The sequence below is a fragment of the Rhinatrema bivittatum genome, chromosome 5, assembly GCF_901001135.1.
Source record: "Rhinatrema bivittatum chromosome 5, aRhiBiv1.1, whole genome shotgun sequence".
Classification (NCBI taxonomy): domain Eukaryota; kingdom Metazoa; phylum Chordata; class Amphibia; order Gymnophiona; family Rhinatrematidae; genus Rhinatrema; species Rhinatrema bivittatum.
Genome location: NC_042619.1, coordinates 226,752,431 through 226,768,614, shown reverse-complemented (window position 1 = coordinate 226,768,614; position 16,184 = coordinate 226,752,431). Strand labels below are relative to the sequence as shown.

The 16,184-nt window shown below is 44.0% G+C and overlaps 1 protein-coding gene across 4 annotated transcripts in view; it reads right to left on the bottom strand.

Annotated features, from left to right (window-relative positions):
• The window catches only part of CNKSR2 (connector enhancer of kinase suppressor of Ras 2), a 469,908-nt gene that overhangs the window by 81,397 nt on the left and 372,327 nt on the right, over positions 1–16,184 (bottom strand). For all 4 annotated transcript variants that reach the window (XM_029603391.1, XM_029603393.1, XM_029603392.1 and 1 more), the window contains exons 13-16: positions 14,461–14,509; positions 11,612–11,784; positions 9,362–9,435; positions 7,539–7,610 (exon numbers count right to left, since the gene is read on the bottom strand). In XM_029603391.1, the coding sequence (XP_029459251.1) occupies positions 7,539–7,610; positions 9,362–9,435; positions 11,612–11,784; positions 14,461–14,509 (368 nt within the window). The remainder of the gene's footprint in view (positions 1–7,538; positions 7,611–9,361; positions 9,436–11,611; positions 11,785–14,460; positions 14,510–16,184) is intronic.

Sequence of the window (16,184 nt, the reverse complement as noted above, 5' to 3'; positions counted from 1 at the left end):
ATGTGAATAAATTCCTTCCTTGAGATCTGCCCGTTCAAGCAGCCTTGTCTGATCCAATTATCTTGATGTATTTATTTTTATAGTATTATCTTGATGTAATTTATTATTGTGTTATGTAATTAATGATTTCTATGAATTATCTATTTAATTTAAATGCATCTTTGCTGGTTTTGTAATATATTATATAGTACAGATTTATTGTTATATTGTGTATGCATTGATGTGTTATGTTTTTCCTATTTATTGTAACATGCAGTGAGTTACTGGGTTACCAGCAGAATGCGTGATCAGCAAAACGACATTACATGACATACATTGCATTGCATTCTCTCATGCATTGACTCAATGCATGCAATATATGCGACAACTTAGTAAATAAGCCAGGCAGGCATCCTTGCAACTGCTTCCCTTAAGTATCCTGTGATTGCTGACCAGGAACAAAGGGTAGATCTGCATGCCAGGGTTCCCTAACAGTGATAAACAAGACGATCCGTAGGCAAGAGCTGACGCAACCTGCGATTACAGGTACCTCACTAACTGCTAATTGACACTGCTGTCAGTGAGGGAAGGGAAATAAAAACACGGCAAGGTCAAGAGCCCTCTCTGATAAGAGGTAAGTGCTCACTCCAAGAAATCATTCAATCAAGTCTTTAAAAACCAAAATCTCTGAAGAACATGGATTCCACTTGCAGAAAGATAAGAGCCAGTATGCTTCCTCCTATGAAATGAATTCCTACTGTAAGAACATCTTCCCTTAAAACGCCTCTGCCACCCTTTCCCCTTAAAGAGCCCAGGAAAGGTTATTTCTATCCTTATTTTTAGTAGCTACCTCATTTCACAATCACCCTCTGGGGCAGAGCCTGCCTTGAGGCATTATTGGGTTATTTGTCTCTGACCTGGGCAGAACTCCCCCCCTATGCATGCAGACCCCTAATTCAGACAGTGTTCTACCATAGTACATGCTTGACAACAGGTTCACCTGCAGGAGCAGAATTAAAGGATTCCAAATGCAAAAAAAAAAAAAAAAGATAAGCAGGTACTGCCTGCTAAGCTCTTGACCAAGCACAGGTCAAATTCTAAGATTAGGATCCAGAGCAAACCCACGTACTTTTCATCAGGCAGGGTGTGGCGGCTTTTGATTTAAGACTGAACCAAAATGATCCAATTAAAATTAGGGTATAAGCAAGTAACAAGGCAATTTTAAAACTATGGATTTTGGGACAAAGTTCATGGGTACTTTTTTTTAACTGCAGACTTTACCCTAATTTTCAAATCAAAAATTTGCCACAGGTTCAAAGTACTCACAGACATTTGCACCTGCATTTTTCTGAATCACAGATCTTTGACTTAAGACTGTGCTTCAAAGTCAGAAATTCAGTGCAGCTAAATATGGTGTATGACTGCCTTTGAAAACCAATGCTGCATGCCCGTCTTAGAAGGAAGAACAGTCTGTGTTCCAAACACGCTGCATGTAATTCAAGTCACACAGCAGAAGCCATCCACTCAGAATTTCAGCCATGTTCACAGTTCAGCATGAAACACAACTAGTACAGACTAAGATAGAAACCATCTAGCCTGCCCAGAAAAGCAGCCTTCTGTCTTATGATCGCAACTGTCTGTGGTATAGGGTTTTTTTTTGGCTGTAGGATGTGATTATGTCATGGATTTGAGGTGGCAAAAATCTGTTTGGGACTCTTGGCAGACCAGCAAGTGCCACCACGTCTGCTTTTAAAATGATCATACAATCAATAGCTTATTCGGTAGCAAGGATATCCAGGAACAATGACAGTAAAAGTGTAGATATGCAACTTCAACCAGTTGAGGGCTTTCTAGTATGATGATGCTTTCACACACTATTGACGTAAAGGGAGATGGGGGTCATTGGTTTGCTGGCATGTTGTGTAAGGGCGTGGGGATTAGTAGAGTAGCAGACTAGAATTTCTGGATAAGCTGAGAGCCTGGAATGCCACCGAGGATCTTGTGATTAGCCTCCCAACTGGCAGAACATTTAAAGTCTTACGTTCTGGCGACCAGGTAATATTCATGCTAGGGAAGGCTTCTCAAATATACTTGAATAAAAACAGTGTGGTCTGCATTGTTTGTCCACTTGAATGCACAAAAATAAGGGTCAATCAACAAGAAAAAAAAATAATAATAAAGCGATACCCTTTTTTTAAAATCAGACTTAATATATTTCTTTAACATTGTCCGCGGTGGCCAAGTGGAACTTCATTGGATGCCTTTGCTTGAGGAAGTAGATGCACAACCAAAACATTGCTAAAGTGTGTTGGTGAGGCGACTGAGGTCTGGGCAAGCATTTTAAAGGCTAACAGTGCATCTCCTCCACCCAATTCTAGATTTTGAATATTCTTATAGTGATGTTAAGAGAACTACTCCACATATCCCTGAGAAGGGGTAGTGAACTGCCATGCACAGTGTAATGATGCTGATAATATATTCAGCAAGTCGCAGAGGGTGCTGGATCTAATGTGTCTAATGGTTTTATATGGTTTTCCAGAGAGACTTTTTAAAAAACAAACATCTTTCAACTAGAAATTTTTCCAAGTTCTGAATTTCAGTAATATCGAGCTGAAAGTTAATCAAGAGTTATTGTAGGAACTCTGCATTTTAGTCTAATGAGACAACCCATATAAACATCAAAGCAACCTGCTGGTAGTCACAGCACTGAATTGGCAGCCCCTGTCCTGAACATTACCCTACACCTAGCACTATCTCCGTTTATAGAGTGACACAACCATGCACAGTCAGCCAATGCCTGCACATGGTTTACTACAGTATTCTAATAAAATGGCACATGCAAGTTTGGGAACAAGTCTCTTGCTGTTGTACATATATGTTTTCTTTTTAAACTGCTGCTGCGGAAAGAAGCATTTATTCACCTGGTGTATAATTAGATCTTGCAAGAGTTACTTGTGTACGCTGCTCGCTTCGGTTCAGTCACGACGAAAGCCCACACATTTTCCCCACAGGCTATTGCTCAGTGTGTGGTGAAATCCATCATGAACAGGATGGCAGAATTATAAAACAATTTTGGGGGAATAAAATACAATTTAATAACCACACATGAATGCAATAGCCTGAAGGTCATACATGTGATTACAGGTGAAACAAAGAACACCCCCCAATATTTTGGGGTTGAGTAATCCTGACAGCAGGAGGCAGTGGATGATTCATGAAGTCAGGTGGTGCTCAATTTATTGAAATCAATAATAGAGAAATATGGAGATTTTACCATGGGGGGGAGGGGTGAATTATCATACGGGGTGGTCCCGCAATATTTTTCCCTTCCCCAACAAAATAATGTGGTGATATCACTGCATGATTTTTTTATCTTGGAAAAACTCTGCAATAAAAAATAATGCAGCAGAGGTTGCAAAAATGCCCGATTGTGGCACACTTTGCCTGGGGCTACCATCATTTTAAAAAGCCATACAGGCCAAAACCCTCCACCCCCCACCAAAAAGTGTCAAAACAGCCCCTGGGAATCTTGCAAAACCACGCTGCTCTTTTGCATGACCCCCCCCCCACCCTGAACAAAGATCTCTCCCCTTATGGCAACCCCCCCATTCATCCTCTGGCTCCTCCCAGGTCCACCCACAGAAACCGTAATCCTTGGAATCTCTAGTCTCTCCCCAATTCCCTCCCACCCCCTTTGTACAAAAAATTGATCCTGGTGGTTTAGACAGTCCCCAGACCCTCACCCTCACCCCCACCCACCTCAAAGATGTATTGTTGGTGGGGTAGTGCAGGCTTGGAGCACCCCCTAGCTCTGAGCCCAGTTGATGCCAAGTTCTAAAATGGTGGCGATGGCCGGTTGGTGCCATTTTGGAAAATGGTGTTGACCAGGCCTGGAACTAATAGGCGCTCTGGGCCTCCATTACCCCAACTATACTACCCCCACTACCCTATCGATACACAGCATTTATCATGCATTACAGCCATATCACAGCTTAGAAAATCTAGGCCAGAGTTTGCCGTTCTCATCTGTGCTTGAGCACATTACTATGTCCAAGTTAGTCAAGCTTTCACTTAGGAAAAGTGCAGCCACTTGGACCCAGATTTAGGTGTAGCCAACCTTCACAACTTCCTAGCATGCCAAATTTTGAATGGCACCAAATATCCATGCCAAAGAGGAGCCTGCTTTTGCTTGCTTCAGGTCCAAGTGCTGGCGCAGTTTCTAAGAGGCGGCTGCTATGGCGCTTTGCCTTAAGGCATGAAAATCTTAACTCCAGCCCTGCAGCTACCAGAGACCAGAATTATGTGTTTGAGTTGGAGGCAATTTCACCATGCTTCTTTTCTGAAGTGGGCAAACATGACTAATCATGCAGGAGCACCACTCAGGAAATACATGCTAGGAAGGGATTGCGTCCTCCTTCATTCAGTCATCCATGACTTGGATTAAACTGGCTGTATGGATCAGCATGCTGTGATTAAATCTTATGTGCCATGAACTAACTTCATGATTTTCCTGCTAAACTCATTTTCTGATCTTCCCTGTTGCAGCCATTCAGGTTCTGTAACTGAAACTTCATTAAGAACATAAGAAGCTGCCATACTGGGTCAGACCGAGTGTCCATCTAGCTCAGTACCTTATTTCCAGCAGTGGCCAGTCCAGGTCACAAGTACCTGGCAGGATCCCAAACAGTAGATAGATCCCATACTGCTAATGCCCAGGGATGAGCAGTGGCGTTCCCTAAGTCTACCTGGTTATTAAATGTTTATGGACTTTTCCTCCAGGAAATTGTCCAAACTTTTTTTAAACTCAGCTATACTAACTGCTTTTACCAACATCCTCTGGCTATGAATTCCAGAGTTTAATTGTGCATTGAGTGAAAAAATATTTTCTCCAATTAGTTTTCAATGTGCTACTTAGTAACTTCACGGAGTGTCTCCCAATTATTTTATTTTTTGAAAGAGTAAATAACCAATTCATATTTACCTGTTCTAGACCTCTCATGATTTTATTGACCTCTATCATATCCCCCCTCAGCCGTCTCTTTTCCAAGCTGAAGAGCCCAACCTCTTTAGTGGATCCTCGTAGAGGATCCATCCCCTTTATCATTTTGGGTCTCTATCTCCTTTCACTCCTCACTGCTCCAACACTGCAATGCTAAATGGTTCGATTCCTGTATTGCTGAGCAATAACAACATTTTGGCGTGGGTTATGGAATGTGAAGCCCTCGTTTTTTGTTGTTGTTAAATGTAGCCCAGTACAAACTGAATGAAGCAAACAGGGCTTGCTTCTGCAAAACTCCTCAGCCATATAAAAGCGTTAAACATCTGAAGGTTTTCAGCTATGGCATTTTTTCTCCCACTGAGGAACGCTCATCCCTGACCCATGGAGATATACTCCAGTGTATAACATATGCTTGGCATGTTTAATAAATTTTAATCATTTTTTTTTTTTAAATGATAGATACACAATGAAGTGAACACGCCTATGGCTATCCAGCTGCATAAACATATCTGGTGCACATGCCCATGCTGTGACGTTCATGCGTAAGCATGCCTAATTTCTGCAATGTGACCAGCGTGCAGTCCTCTAACTTATTATTATTATTTTTTAGATATTTCCAATTTTTGAAAAATTGAAGCCATAGAGACATTCTTTTGCAAGCTAATTATTTTCTTTGCTGTGCAATCCTCTAGCTCAGGGGTGCCATGGTGCTTATAGACCCCATTACAGACATGGCTTGTAAAAGAAAGCAGTGAAGAGGCAGTGAAGCGCTTTTTGACAAATCACTCGTGAAGTCATTATTCTTGTTTTCCTAAGTTTTTGATTAGGACATTTGTGCTTCAGCCTTGGACTTTCTTTCTTAGACACACAGACACTGTAAGTTAGATAAAGATACTGAGTTACAAGGTTATAGAACAGATACAAGGCCAATTGATATTCCATATAAGATTATAGAAAGAACATTCTTGAACAGATACAAGGCCAGTTGACATTCCAACTAATTGCAAGCCATAGATAACATCATTTACATATGGCATGGAGACTGAGACAAATTACTATATGGCTATTCAGATTATTTGTTTATAATTGAAAGCCAATCACAGAAATGTTTACAATTATGTAACTTAGGGGGTCATTTTCTAACGGGATCGCACTCGAAAAGTCCCTTTTCGTGTGCAATACCTAGATCAGGGCGGAGTTGGGGCGGCGTCAGCACCGGAAGGGGAGGAGTCAGGGTGGCGTCAGCACCAGAAGGGGAGGAGTCGGGGTGGCCCCAGGGCGGACGCGGCGGAGACATCGCTGGTGGCAAAAAGGTAAGAACCCTTATCGCCGCCAGTAATGCGCCCAATAGAATCACCTTTCACGGTGGCGCTATTGGTTTGCGAAAGCTGGCAGCGATAGCACCGCAGTGGTGCGATCACTGCTGGCTTTCGCAGGCCCACCCCCTGGTACCGTGCGATTCTCAAAGGCCTGCGATTTTAGAAAATCTAGGCCTTAGTTTGGGGATGAAAATTAACAAGTAAAAATTCTTTATAAAGCTGTATTATCAGTACAATTATCTGAGAGGGAGTTTATGCGTGGCACTCTGCTTCTCCAAAAGGTATCTTACTATTTAATAATTATATAATTTTACTGCAATTAAATAAAAAACCTTTTCTTTAAGCTATTGGCTCTAAGAGTCTATTTTCAGAGGACCACAACTGGGGTACTCAAATCGGTCCTTGCCTCCCCTCCCCTCCAACCAGTTACAATTCCAGTATATCCCTAATGAATATGCACGAGAAATATATGCATACAAGGGAGGTAGTGCTCACAAATAAATATCATGTATATTCATTAGCAATATTCTGAATACCTGAGTGGCTGGAGGGAGCCTCATGGATTAGTCTGAGCACCCTTGCTCTAGCTGATATGCAACCCTCATGTTTCTTTAACCATTATTAAGGTGGAGTTGCAGAAATCCATTGTTTATTCTTGGGATAAGCAGCTTGGAATCTATTTACCCCCTTGGGATCCTGCAGGTATATGTGACCTGGCTTGGCCACTGCTGAAAACAGGACACTGGGCTTGATGAACTTTTGGTCTGACCCAATATGGCAAGTCTTATGTTCTTATATTCCTCTCTCCTCAAGTCGGTAATCCAGTTTCAGGCTATGAATTCTCTTTTGCAGGTATAAAACGTTCTTCTCTACAGCTTGGCCTTCCTTTTCTGCCTGGACTGACTGCTGCAGGTTCTCTGGATGCTGAGAAAGACACTTCTATCTTTCTTCTTAAACTGACTGCCATGCTGCAGGCAGAATACAGAAAGCTGCGCTACACTTCTTTTCACTGTTTAAATCATTGACAAGTGACAGTGAAATACAATTACTCCTCTTGCCTGTGAGTTTCTACTCTAATTCCACGATAGAGTCATGTGCCTAACATGTATGGTATATGCCATTTCCCATGTGGTACAAAAATCCCTCTGCACATGCTAACCCCAATGCTCCGACCCTCTCACCTCTGATGAAAACAGCAATACTAACGCCAACAGCAGAGAGATGCTCTCTATTCTCCTTACCTATTCATGTCATCTAGATTGTCAGCTGCAAAATAAAAGCTTTTGATCTTGGGATGGCAAGCTTTAAATGCACTGTGAAAAGAATCATAAAAAGAGAGAAATAAAAGTCAGTGGATGTCAACCACATGGCACTTCAACGAGTTCAAAACTGGGGAAGGATGCTGGAAGATTTTGGAGTCCTGAGACTTGGGGGAAATGTGTAGTGCCCATCGGCTCTGCACAGTACACCTTTTCTTAGCAGGCAGCTGCGGTCATTGTTTCCGAGGAGGAATGAAAAGGTGTGGTCCCAGGAGATATTATGGAAGGTCTTGAGTATATGATTTGTTCTGAGTGAATGCCATCATGCAAGGAGAGCTAGCTGATCCACTGGGCACCGGTTCTGAACCAGCGGAAATCTATTTGAACCTGCTGCAAAACTGACAGTCTTTAAATTTTATTCCACGTGAGTTGAAAGACATCAGAGTGTTATAAAATCCCCCGACGCCCATAAGGAGGAAGCCAAGATTTTTTGCAACACTGGTTTCCTCCAGCAGCCTTGAGGTCTTGCTATGTCAGTGAGTGCTGGAGTTTATTAGAATTATGCAGAGGTTAGCCTTATATACCCACAGGGCCCCTTCTAGTGTATTCCTTCCCACTATTTCTTCTCTTATTATCTGCTACCCTACAACAACATCCTCCTTTCTCATGCCTAGATGCAAAGCTCTGTAATAATCTAAGCAGCTAGCAATACCATTGCCCAAACAGCTGGTGTCCTATATCCCCTGCATAGCCTGGACAGACCGGGCTACATGAGCACCTGTATTTCAGCTATGTCTTCTAGTTGTTACAGTACTTGCAGTCTGCCACACAGACCTGGCCTCGTATCAGGTTTTCTCACATTTTATATTAACCTGTTTGCCAGGCAGGTCCTCCCTCCCCACCTCCCTAAAACTCATTGTTGACTCAGGCAAGTACAGCGCTATGAACATTTAATGCATGCTGCTAGGTTATGCTTCCATCATCCCTTCACATTTCGAGACCAAGGATCATCTGTGCTTTTCCTTTGCCCTCTTAAATCTAAGTCAGTACAGTTAAGGCCTGATTTACGACAAGATTTTTCCTTTTCTGGGCCATCCTACCTAAATGTGACAAATGAAACTTATTACTATAAAGCACTGCAAGCGAAAATGAATCATTTCTCCAAGTCATGAAAGCAAACGGGTTACTGTGTGTATATATATATTATTATACACATGCATACACCAACAAACAAATATACATAAACATACACACATGCACATACATATGCACATACGCACATAAACACACACATTATACACATACATAGAAACACACATATAAACAGCGGGCGCTAAGTAGAAATGTATCGGTGGGGATTCGGCCTCCTTAATATTTCTTTTTTCTTGTTACTTTGAATATGCGCTCTATAGTTTTCCATTACTCCCCCAAATTGCTTAACTATTATTGATGGTTATTGTTATATTACATATCTGTGTATATTTTCTTGAGAGGGAATACTATGTAACCACTCTTTCAATCACAATGGTTTATTTGTGTATTAATGTAAAACTTAATAAATTAAAAATTAAAAAAAAAAAAAAAGAAACACTACATATAAACACTACATATACATTCATAGTACACACCTCCCTACATACTCACCTCCCTACATACGCAAGACATACTCATACACACATTACACATGTGTACACACATACACATACAGTACACACACATACATACATATACATACATGCATACACGCATATGTATTCACCCCCACCACACACAAACACATTCACATTTTTTTTTATTGGACTTACTATTTCTTCCGGCATTCACTGGCTCTATCAATCTTAAACTCGGGTAGACTGATAAACCCCTCTGCCTTTTCTTCCTAAGGAGGAAATATTTTTGTTAAGCAGGCAATGCATCAGAGGAGCAAAGGAACTTGAAAAATGTTGAGGAAGTGCAACTTGTTTTTCTATAGAAGTCTCCACAGTTGGGTTGTTATTTTATTTTTTGGGGCTTGGAAGTTTCCTCCTGCTCCTTTTGGCTTCCAGCTCAATCAGAAAGAGACTGGGATCCTTCGTTCAGTGATCTCCGCCCCCCCCCCCCCCCCCCCAATTTTATATCATCTCCCAACTTACTGTAGTCCAGTCATGGTAGGGACAGCTCTTGGCCAGGGGCTCCTTCTGGAATCCTGCAATCAGCAGGTGTTGCCATTGCACAATGAACATGACTCCCTCCCCGCCCCCCCCCCCCCCCCCGGGGGTGATACTGCAAATGCTGCCTCCGTAGCCCCGGGCCGGAAATCAAGTCCAGCTCACCTCCGTACGGCGGTGCGCAGCAGAAGGGGTTATTCTAGCACACTCCCATTTCCTTTACTACCTTAAACCCGAAATCCAGGAGACTTCGTGCGACCTTGCAAGTGCTTTCCACATTCCACAGCAAAAGGGGAATAAAGAAAGGCGATGTGGTGATAAGGCTGCTCATGCTACCAAAATTCCCACCCTGTTCCCTACTGCTCAGAATGCACATGAACACCAAATTAGGTTTATCATTGCTTCAGTTTATTACAATTCAATGCAGAAAATTTGTACCAGGTCCGTATTTATGTATGTAGTAATAAAAGTGGCACAGAGTCTTCACTGTAAGTCCTAAGAGACTCAATACACACACACATATGTCATGGCTGAGAGAGAGGGGACCTAGGACAGAGATAGTCAAAGACTTCACAGGTAGAAATGAAGAACCAGGTTAAAGCATTTTTCAATGGAAAGGAGGTAGCACAAGAAAGTCATAGCAGAGGTGCTCTCCTTCACCCCCCAAAATCTGGGCAACATCCTCCTTCTCACAATTCTCCTACCCCCCCCCCCCCCCCCCCAATACCATCAACATGACCCTCTCTTTTCCTCTCACCAGCAGGAAGAAAGCAGCGCTTCTTAGATGCATCCTGCCAAGTCTGAACGCAGAGGCACCTAGAAGCCCTGCAAGACTAGGGGGTCCAGTGCTGTTCACACTGAAACTGGTGGAGGCAGATAATGGGTATAAACCTCCGCTTCCCCCTCCTAGCTGGAGGGAGGAGGGAAAGGACTGCACCAATGGGAGGGGGGACTATTCAGGGCACTGTCACACAGAATCGGGGCAAGGCCCCAGGTGCCAGGTCCTAGAGATAACCCTGGGTCATGGTAGACTCAGGAGCAACCTAAGGAAATATAAGGGTGCAAGGGCAGGGGCAGTTCTATAATGCAGCAGGGTGAGGTGGCTGCTTCAGGTGGCAGAATTTTAAGGTGGCAAAAAAATGCCACCACCAGCTCAAGCTGGTGGCGGCCAAAGAACGTAAAATGGCTGGGGACTGCTGCCGAAACTCAGGCCGGCAGAGGCCGAAGAACGGAGAGAGGCTGGGGGCTGCTGCTGCTGCTGCAGCTCAGGCTGGCAGCAGCTGAAGAACAAGAGGCCCAATGAGAGAGAGCGGCAGCTTGCTTGTGTGTGTGTGCGCGTGCGCTTGTGTGAGAGGCAGCTTGTATGTGAGTGCGCTTGTGTGAGAGGCAGCTTGTATGTGAGTGCGCTTGTGTGAGAGGCAGCTTGGGTATGTGTGAGTTTGAAAGGCAACTTGCTTGTGTATGAGAGTGGCAGCTTATGTGTGTATGTGTGTGTGAGAGAGATGGCGAGCTTGGTGCGGTGTGAGAGAGAACATGTGTGGGTGCCAGAGAGAGGGACCCTATGGTGGGGCAGGAGGGGCAGGGAGTGGGAAGGGCGCCTTCACATCCTTCCCCTCAGGCAGCAGATTGCCTTGAGCCGCCCCTGGACAGGGCAAAACAGTAACATATTAGATGAAGCTAATAAAGACCAGCTGGTCTCCCCAGTCTCTCTAGTTGCTCCCATCTATGCTGCTCAAGGCTAATGATATATCCCAGTTGTTTTAGTGTTTCTATGGAATTCCCCATCAACTCTGCACGGGTGTATAATCCAAGTTATTTTCAGTGCCTTGCCTGAAGAGATTTACAATCTGAGCTGAAATCATGGGAACTTCCCCTCTACTGCCGCCCCCACCTCTTTACGCCTCTTACCTCCTCATTAATATACCAATACAGGGACGTATCCTTCAGAATAAACCAATATTTCTTCCATTTCTGGGAAAAATAGCTCTTGGCGTCTTTCTTTTTCCAAAGCCAACCCTCGCAGTCTCCACGGCCAAGGTCCTTGCAGGAAATGCGCCTTTTGCTCTTGCCCGGGACAGGACCTGAAAACGCAAGGAGTTACGCACAAAGGCAAATTTGCATACAGTGGCTACAATTATTAATTTCACAAACTGGCCAAACAAGGTTTGGTAGATGATTTTTCTTAAAAAAAGATCCTATCATGTACAAGATGGAAGGGCACCTTTTAAGTTTGCTATATTGTCACCTTCTAAATTCGGAGCCAGAGAAAGGCACTACCACCACAAAAAGGAAAACTCAATAAATGGAAGCTTTTTTTTCCAGTTAAAATCTGCTGTTTCCTTTTGTTCAGGTACAGCCACCCCCTTTTGTCTGAATATGTGCCTTCAGCATGAACCCATCGAGATTATTGACAGCCGTCTCTGTGAAGACACGGCGCAAATCTCCGAGGGACTAGCCATCAACTGCTTTGCTGGGACTCCCATCGGACAACGGGATTCACACCAAGGCTTGCCTGGTGCTTTACCCCAAAGCAGGCATTCATTGCCAAAAGATGGCCTTGTTGGGACTTCAGTTTTACCCTTCAACCGCTTCTTTTATTATTCTCATATTTTATTGGTTTCTTCACGTACACCACTGCTGCTTTGCTATGCCTTTGGGGTTGTTTTACCGATTGCACTCTTCCTAAGGTTTTTTTCATTATTAAATGCTTTTTAAAAAAATATTTTGCTATACAATATTTTGCTTGATCTCTACCACTTGCCTTTTTGACTTTCTTAATTCAGCCATCTGCCCCCACATTTCGCAATCTCTATTTTGGAACTCCCCCCCCCCCTCCCCAAAGCCCCCACCTGATATGGGAGTTTCCATCTGTTCCTGGGAAGTGCTGCTTGTAATGCTCAGGCGCTTCCGCACTGAATGGGAAATTAGAGCTCCGGAGTTCTAGCCCTGCCCTAGATAGGGACTCTCTGCATCCCTGGAAAAGCAAAAATGTAGCTTTCTTTTATCTCCTCCCTTTGTTCAAGAGGTTCTTACCAGGAGAGCCTACACAAAGTTCACCGCCTTTGACAGATACCGTGAGGGTTCTGCACCCTGCAACCAGCAGAGAATGAGACAATATGATCCAGCTGTCCTGAGGCCTCATGTCAGGGATACTCCGATTCTTTACTAATAACGTTTACCTTTTCGACCAACCCTAAGGGACCTGAGGTTTTTTAGACCATCCCTAAGGTTTTATTTTCCCAAGTTTTGGGATTGATCGGCTCTGCCCTATAAATTGAGGTCTGAGCATGTGCAGTCACTTGTATTAGGTGTTGAGTAGTGAGGGGGCTTTGGTGGAGGTCCTTGGTTAGATCCCTCTAGAGAAGAAAAGCAAGGAGGTTCTGGAGAGTCTGATTTTTGGGGAGAGAAGTTTCTTCTGTTTTTTTTTTGGGACTTGATCCAAGTTTCAGCAGGGACCCCACCCCCCACCCCGCCTCTTGAGGGAAAGAGAGTCAGGGCACTGTGCCTACCCTACACCCAACTGAAGTGTGGTGCCTTTTGCATCTGTTTGAGAGAAGTGAAGAGAAGTTTAGAGATTTTTTTTGTACTTTGGGAGATTTCTGGACTTTACCAATCAAGATCCCCAGAGTGTTGATTATCATCTGAGAGACTGAGACCTGCTATTTTTGCCAGGAGCCCACTTTCAGTCACTCGGGACCCTGGGCATTGAAATGGTCTCTGTACCATAGGGATACCGGCTCAGAGAACATCGTTTTGTATAAAGATTCATGGACTTTGTTTTTCTGAATTGGACTGTAAAGTTTATTTTTGAACTCCATTCAAGTTGTCCTGACTGTACTTCTAAGAAAAAGGATCCCCCGCAACTGAGCCAACGTATAATGTGTACCGAGTATGAGAGAGTGAAAAAACTAGAAGTGGGTCCCCCACTCCTATGTACCTAAGGCCCAGGAGGATGAACCTCTCCCCATCGAGAGAATCCCCACTCTGGAGTTGAAAGGACTAGTGCAAGGGAACTGGGACTTAGGCCTGGGACTGAGTGTGTCCCCTGCACCAATTTGGCCCTAACACTGAAACAGGGGGCTGCACGTACAAGATCTTCTGACTGGATATGTATGAGTTAGGCAGGTATTCTCCCTTCCACCCCCTGCTCCCATTAGTTTCTCTGCTCATCTCTACTACACAGGCCTACAACTAGAGGCTGCTGGTACTGCTGCAAGGTGACTCTAAAGCAGATGCTCTGAGTGATTTTGGAATCTTCCTCCAATCCAGTTCCATGCATCTGCATTGTTAGGAGACAATGGGTGGCAGCAGGATGTCTGCGAGAACAGCATCTGTGAGCAGCCACACAATTCCTCACTGATCCAGCCTACCCATGGCCTCGTGCCAAGCTCCTGTAATATATTAACTCATGCTCTCCAGAGCTGGCTGCAAGAAGAGTGCTTCTGCTTCTTGAGTTACTGCCATGCACTCTGGATTTTGCTTGGGATTAAAGAAGCCCTACAAATTCTTCTGACTACCTTTAGAGCTCAGTCACCCAACCAGGGGAATATAAACCAATTCGGCAGAGGGAGCAAGAGCCAGCCTGAACGGCTCCTACAAACGCATGTTTAAAAACCGATCCCCTTTAAGAGTGCTCCTGCAAGCTCCATTTTGTCTTTCCTTCTTGAATGGGTGGAGCTGGGGGGGGGGGGGGGAAGCACACATTTAAAAGAAAAGGCTCCCCAAAATTTCTTAGCTGGAATGAGATTCTCTCTCACCTTTATTTCTCTTCTTGCTCTTCTGCTGCAGGGACGAATGTTGAAACGTCTGAAAGCAAACAGAGATGGACACAACAGTGAACAACAGCAAGAAGTTGACCTCGGTATGCATGCCAATGTCTCTCTCACAGGTATAAAGTGGAAAATGGAGGGCATCCCAAGGGCAAAAAAAAACAAAGCCAGGTGTGCTGAAAAGAAATCTTAAGGACAAGGGGCATTCTTGTTTTCCTGTTAAGAGCTGCAGTCCAGTGAATAACTTCTGCATGCTCCCTCCTGGGTAGCTCTTAGCACACGTGCAAGGCAATATAAAGCAAGCTTAAGGGATACTTTCTTTTAAAATGATTAAAATTGCAGAGTTTTATATAGAATTTTAATTATTGATCTCTAAAGAGCAGAGAATAGGGATTTTGTATTTAGACTTTTAGCCCACCTTTCCAAATGATCCTAGAGGCAGCTGACATTATTAAGTACTTAGAAATCACTTCCCCACGTTATAAACTAGTTCAAGACGATGTACACCAGGTACTGTGAAGCAGTATACAAATTAAAACATCAACATTAGAATTCAGCTACATCAGGCCCCTGCCCCCAAAGAGTTTATAATCTAAGTGAGTACCAAAGCAACAGGAGACAAAGTGACTTGCCCAAGGCATGATATTGGGGAAGTGGGATTTGAATCCTGGTTTCCAGCCCACTGCTCTCTCCAGCGGGCCACTCCTTTCACGATACAAATGTACAAAGATCTAGAATCTTTCTAGAAAGCACAAGAAAGCAGCATTTCTCCACAGGAACAAAAGTTGAAGGACCAGGGTGGTCATGGTACAAAGTCGGAGGGAAGAAGGCTCGGAGGAAACGTAATGAAAACCTTCTTGACTGAGATAGCAGTGGATAGTTTTCCAGCGGAAGTACTGGTAAGCAAGAAGGAGGGCACTTGATCACACCCGGGGCAGATCCAGGGGATGGCGGTAAGGGTGAGGGACGCAGATGACTAGAGAGAGCATGGATTGCTGAAGCAATACCCCCAGGGGCAACTAGGGAGGCCTGGTAGGCCCAAGTGGATCCTTATCTGCCGACAGCTCCCGCATGACTTTGAGGTTGATTTAAAAAGTGCTGCTCGCCCAAAAATGACCTCATGTATGCGTTTATGGGCCGAACATGAGCAAAACGGATTTTAAAAGCTACAATTTACATGCGTATGTACCCGTGCGCTCGCCAAAAATACGGGGGGGTGGAAAAGGAGCGGGGTAAGGGCATTCCGGGGTGGAGCCAACAATTACACGTGTAACTCTGTATTTTAAAACCAGAGGCCGCAGCGCATGAACGTTTGTTAGCCATGTAACTTTCCTGCTGCTCCTAATGAGGAGCACGTCTGAAGATCTCGCATTTTAGGGCTTACAGGTTAGTGCAGGATGATGAACGAGAGGGGTCTGGAAGTCCTTGATGTTGACTGGGGAAACCGGTGGACTAATTGGAAAAACTGGGAATGCCCCTCCCGCGAGCATGTTTTAAAATCCGCTTACACATGCATGTAAAAGCCGGCAAAGTCCTATGGAAGATATGTGAAGAAGATTTGCTCGAGTAACCTCTTAAAATTAGGAGCATATTTACACGAGGTTGGCGTATTTGAAATCATAGATGTGCAAGTGTGCGCATGGTTTAAAATTCTAGCGTATCTCGGTGTGCACGTGGGCTTGTTTTAAAATTAGGGTGTAAGGTCCTATGAA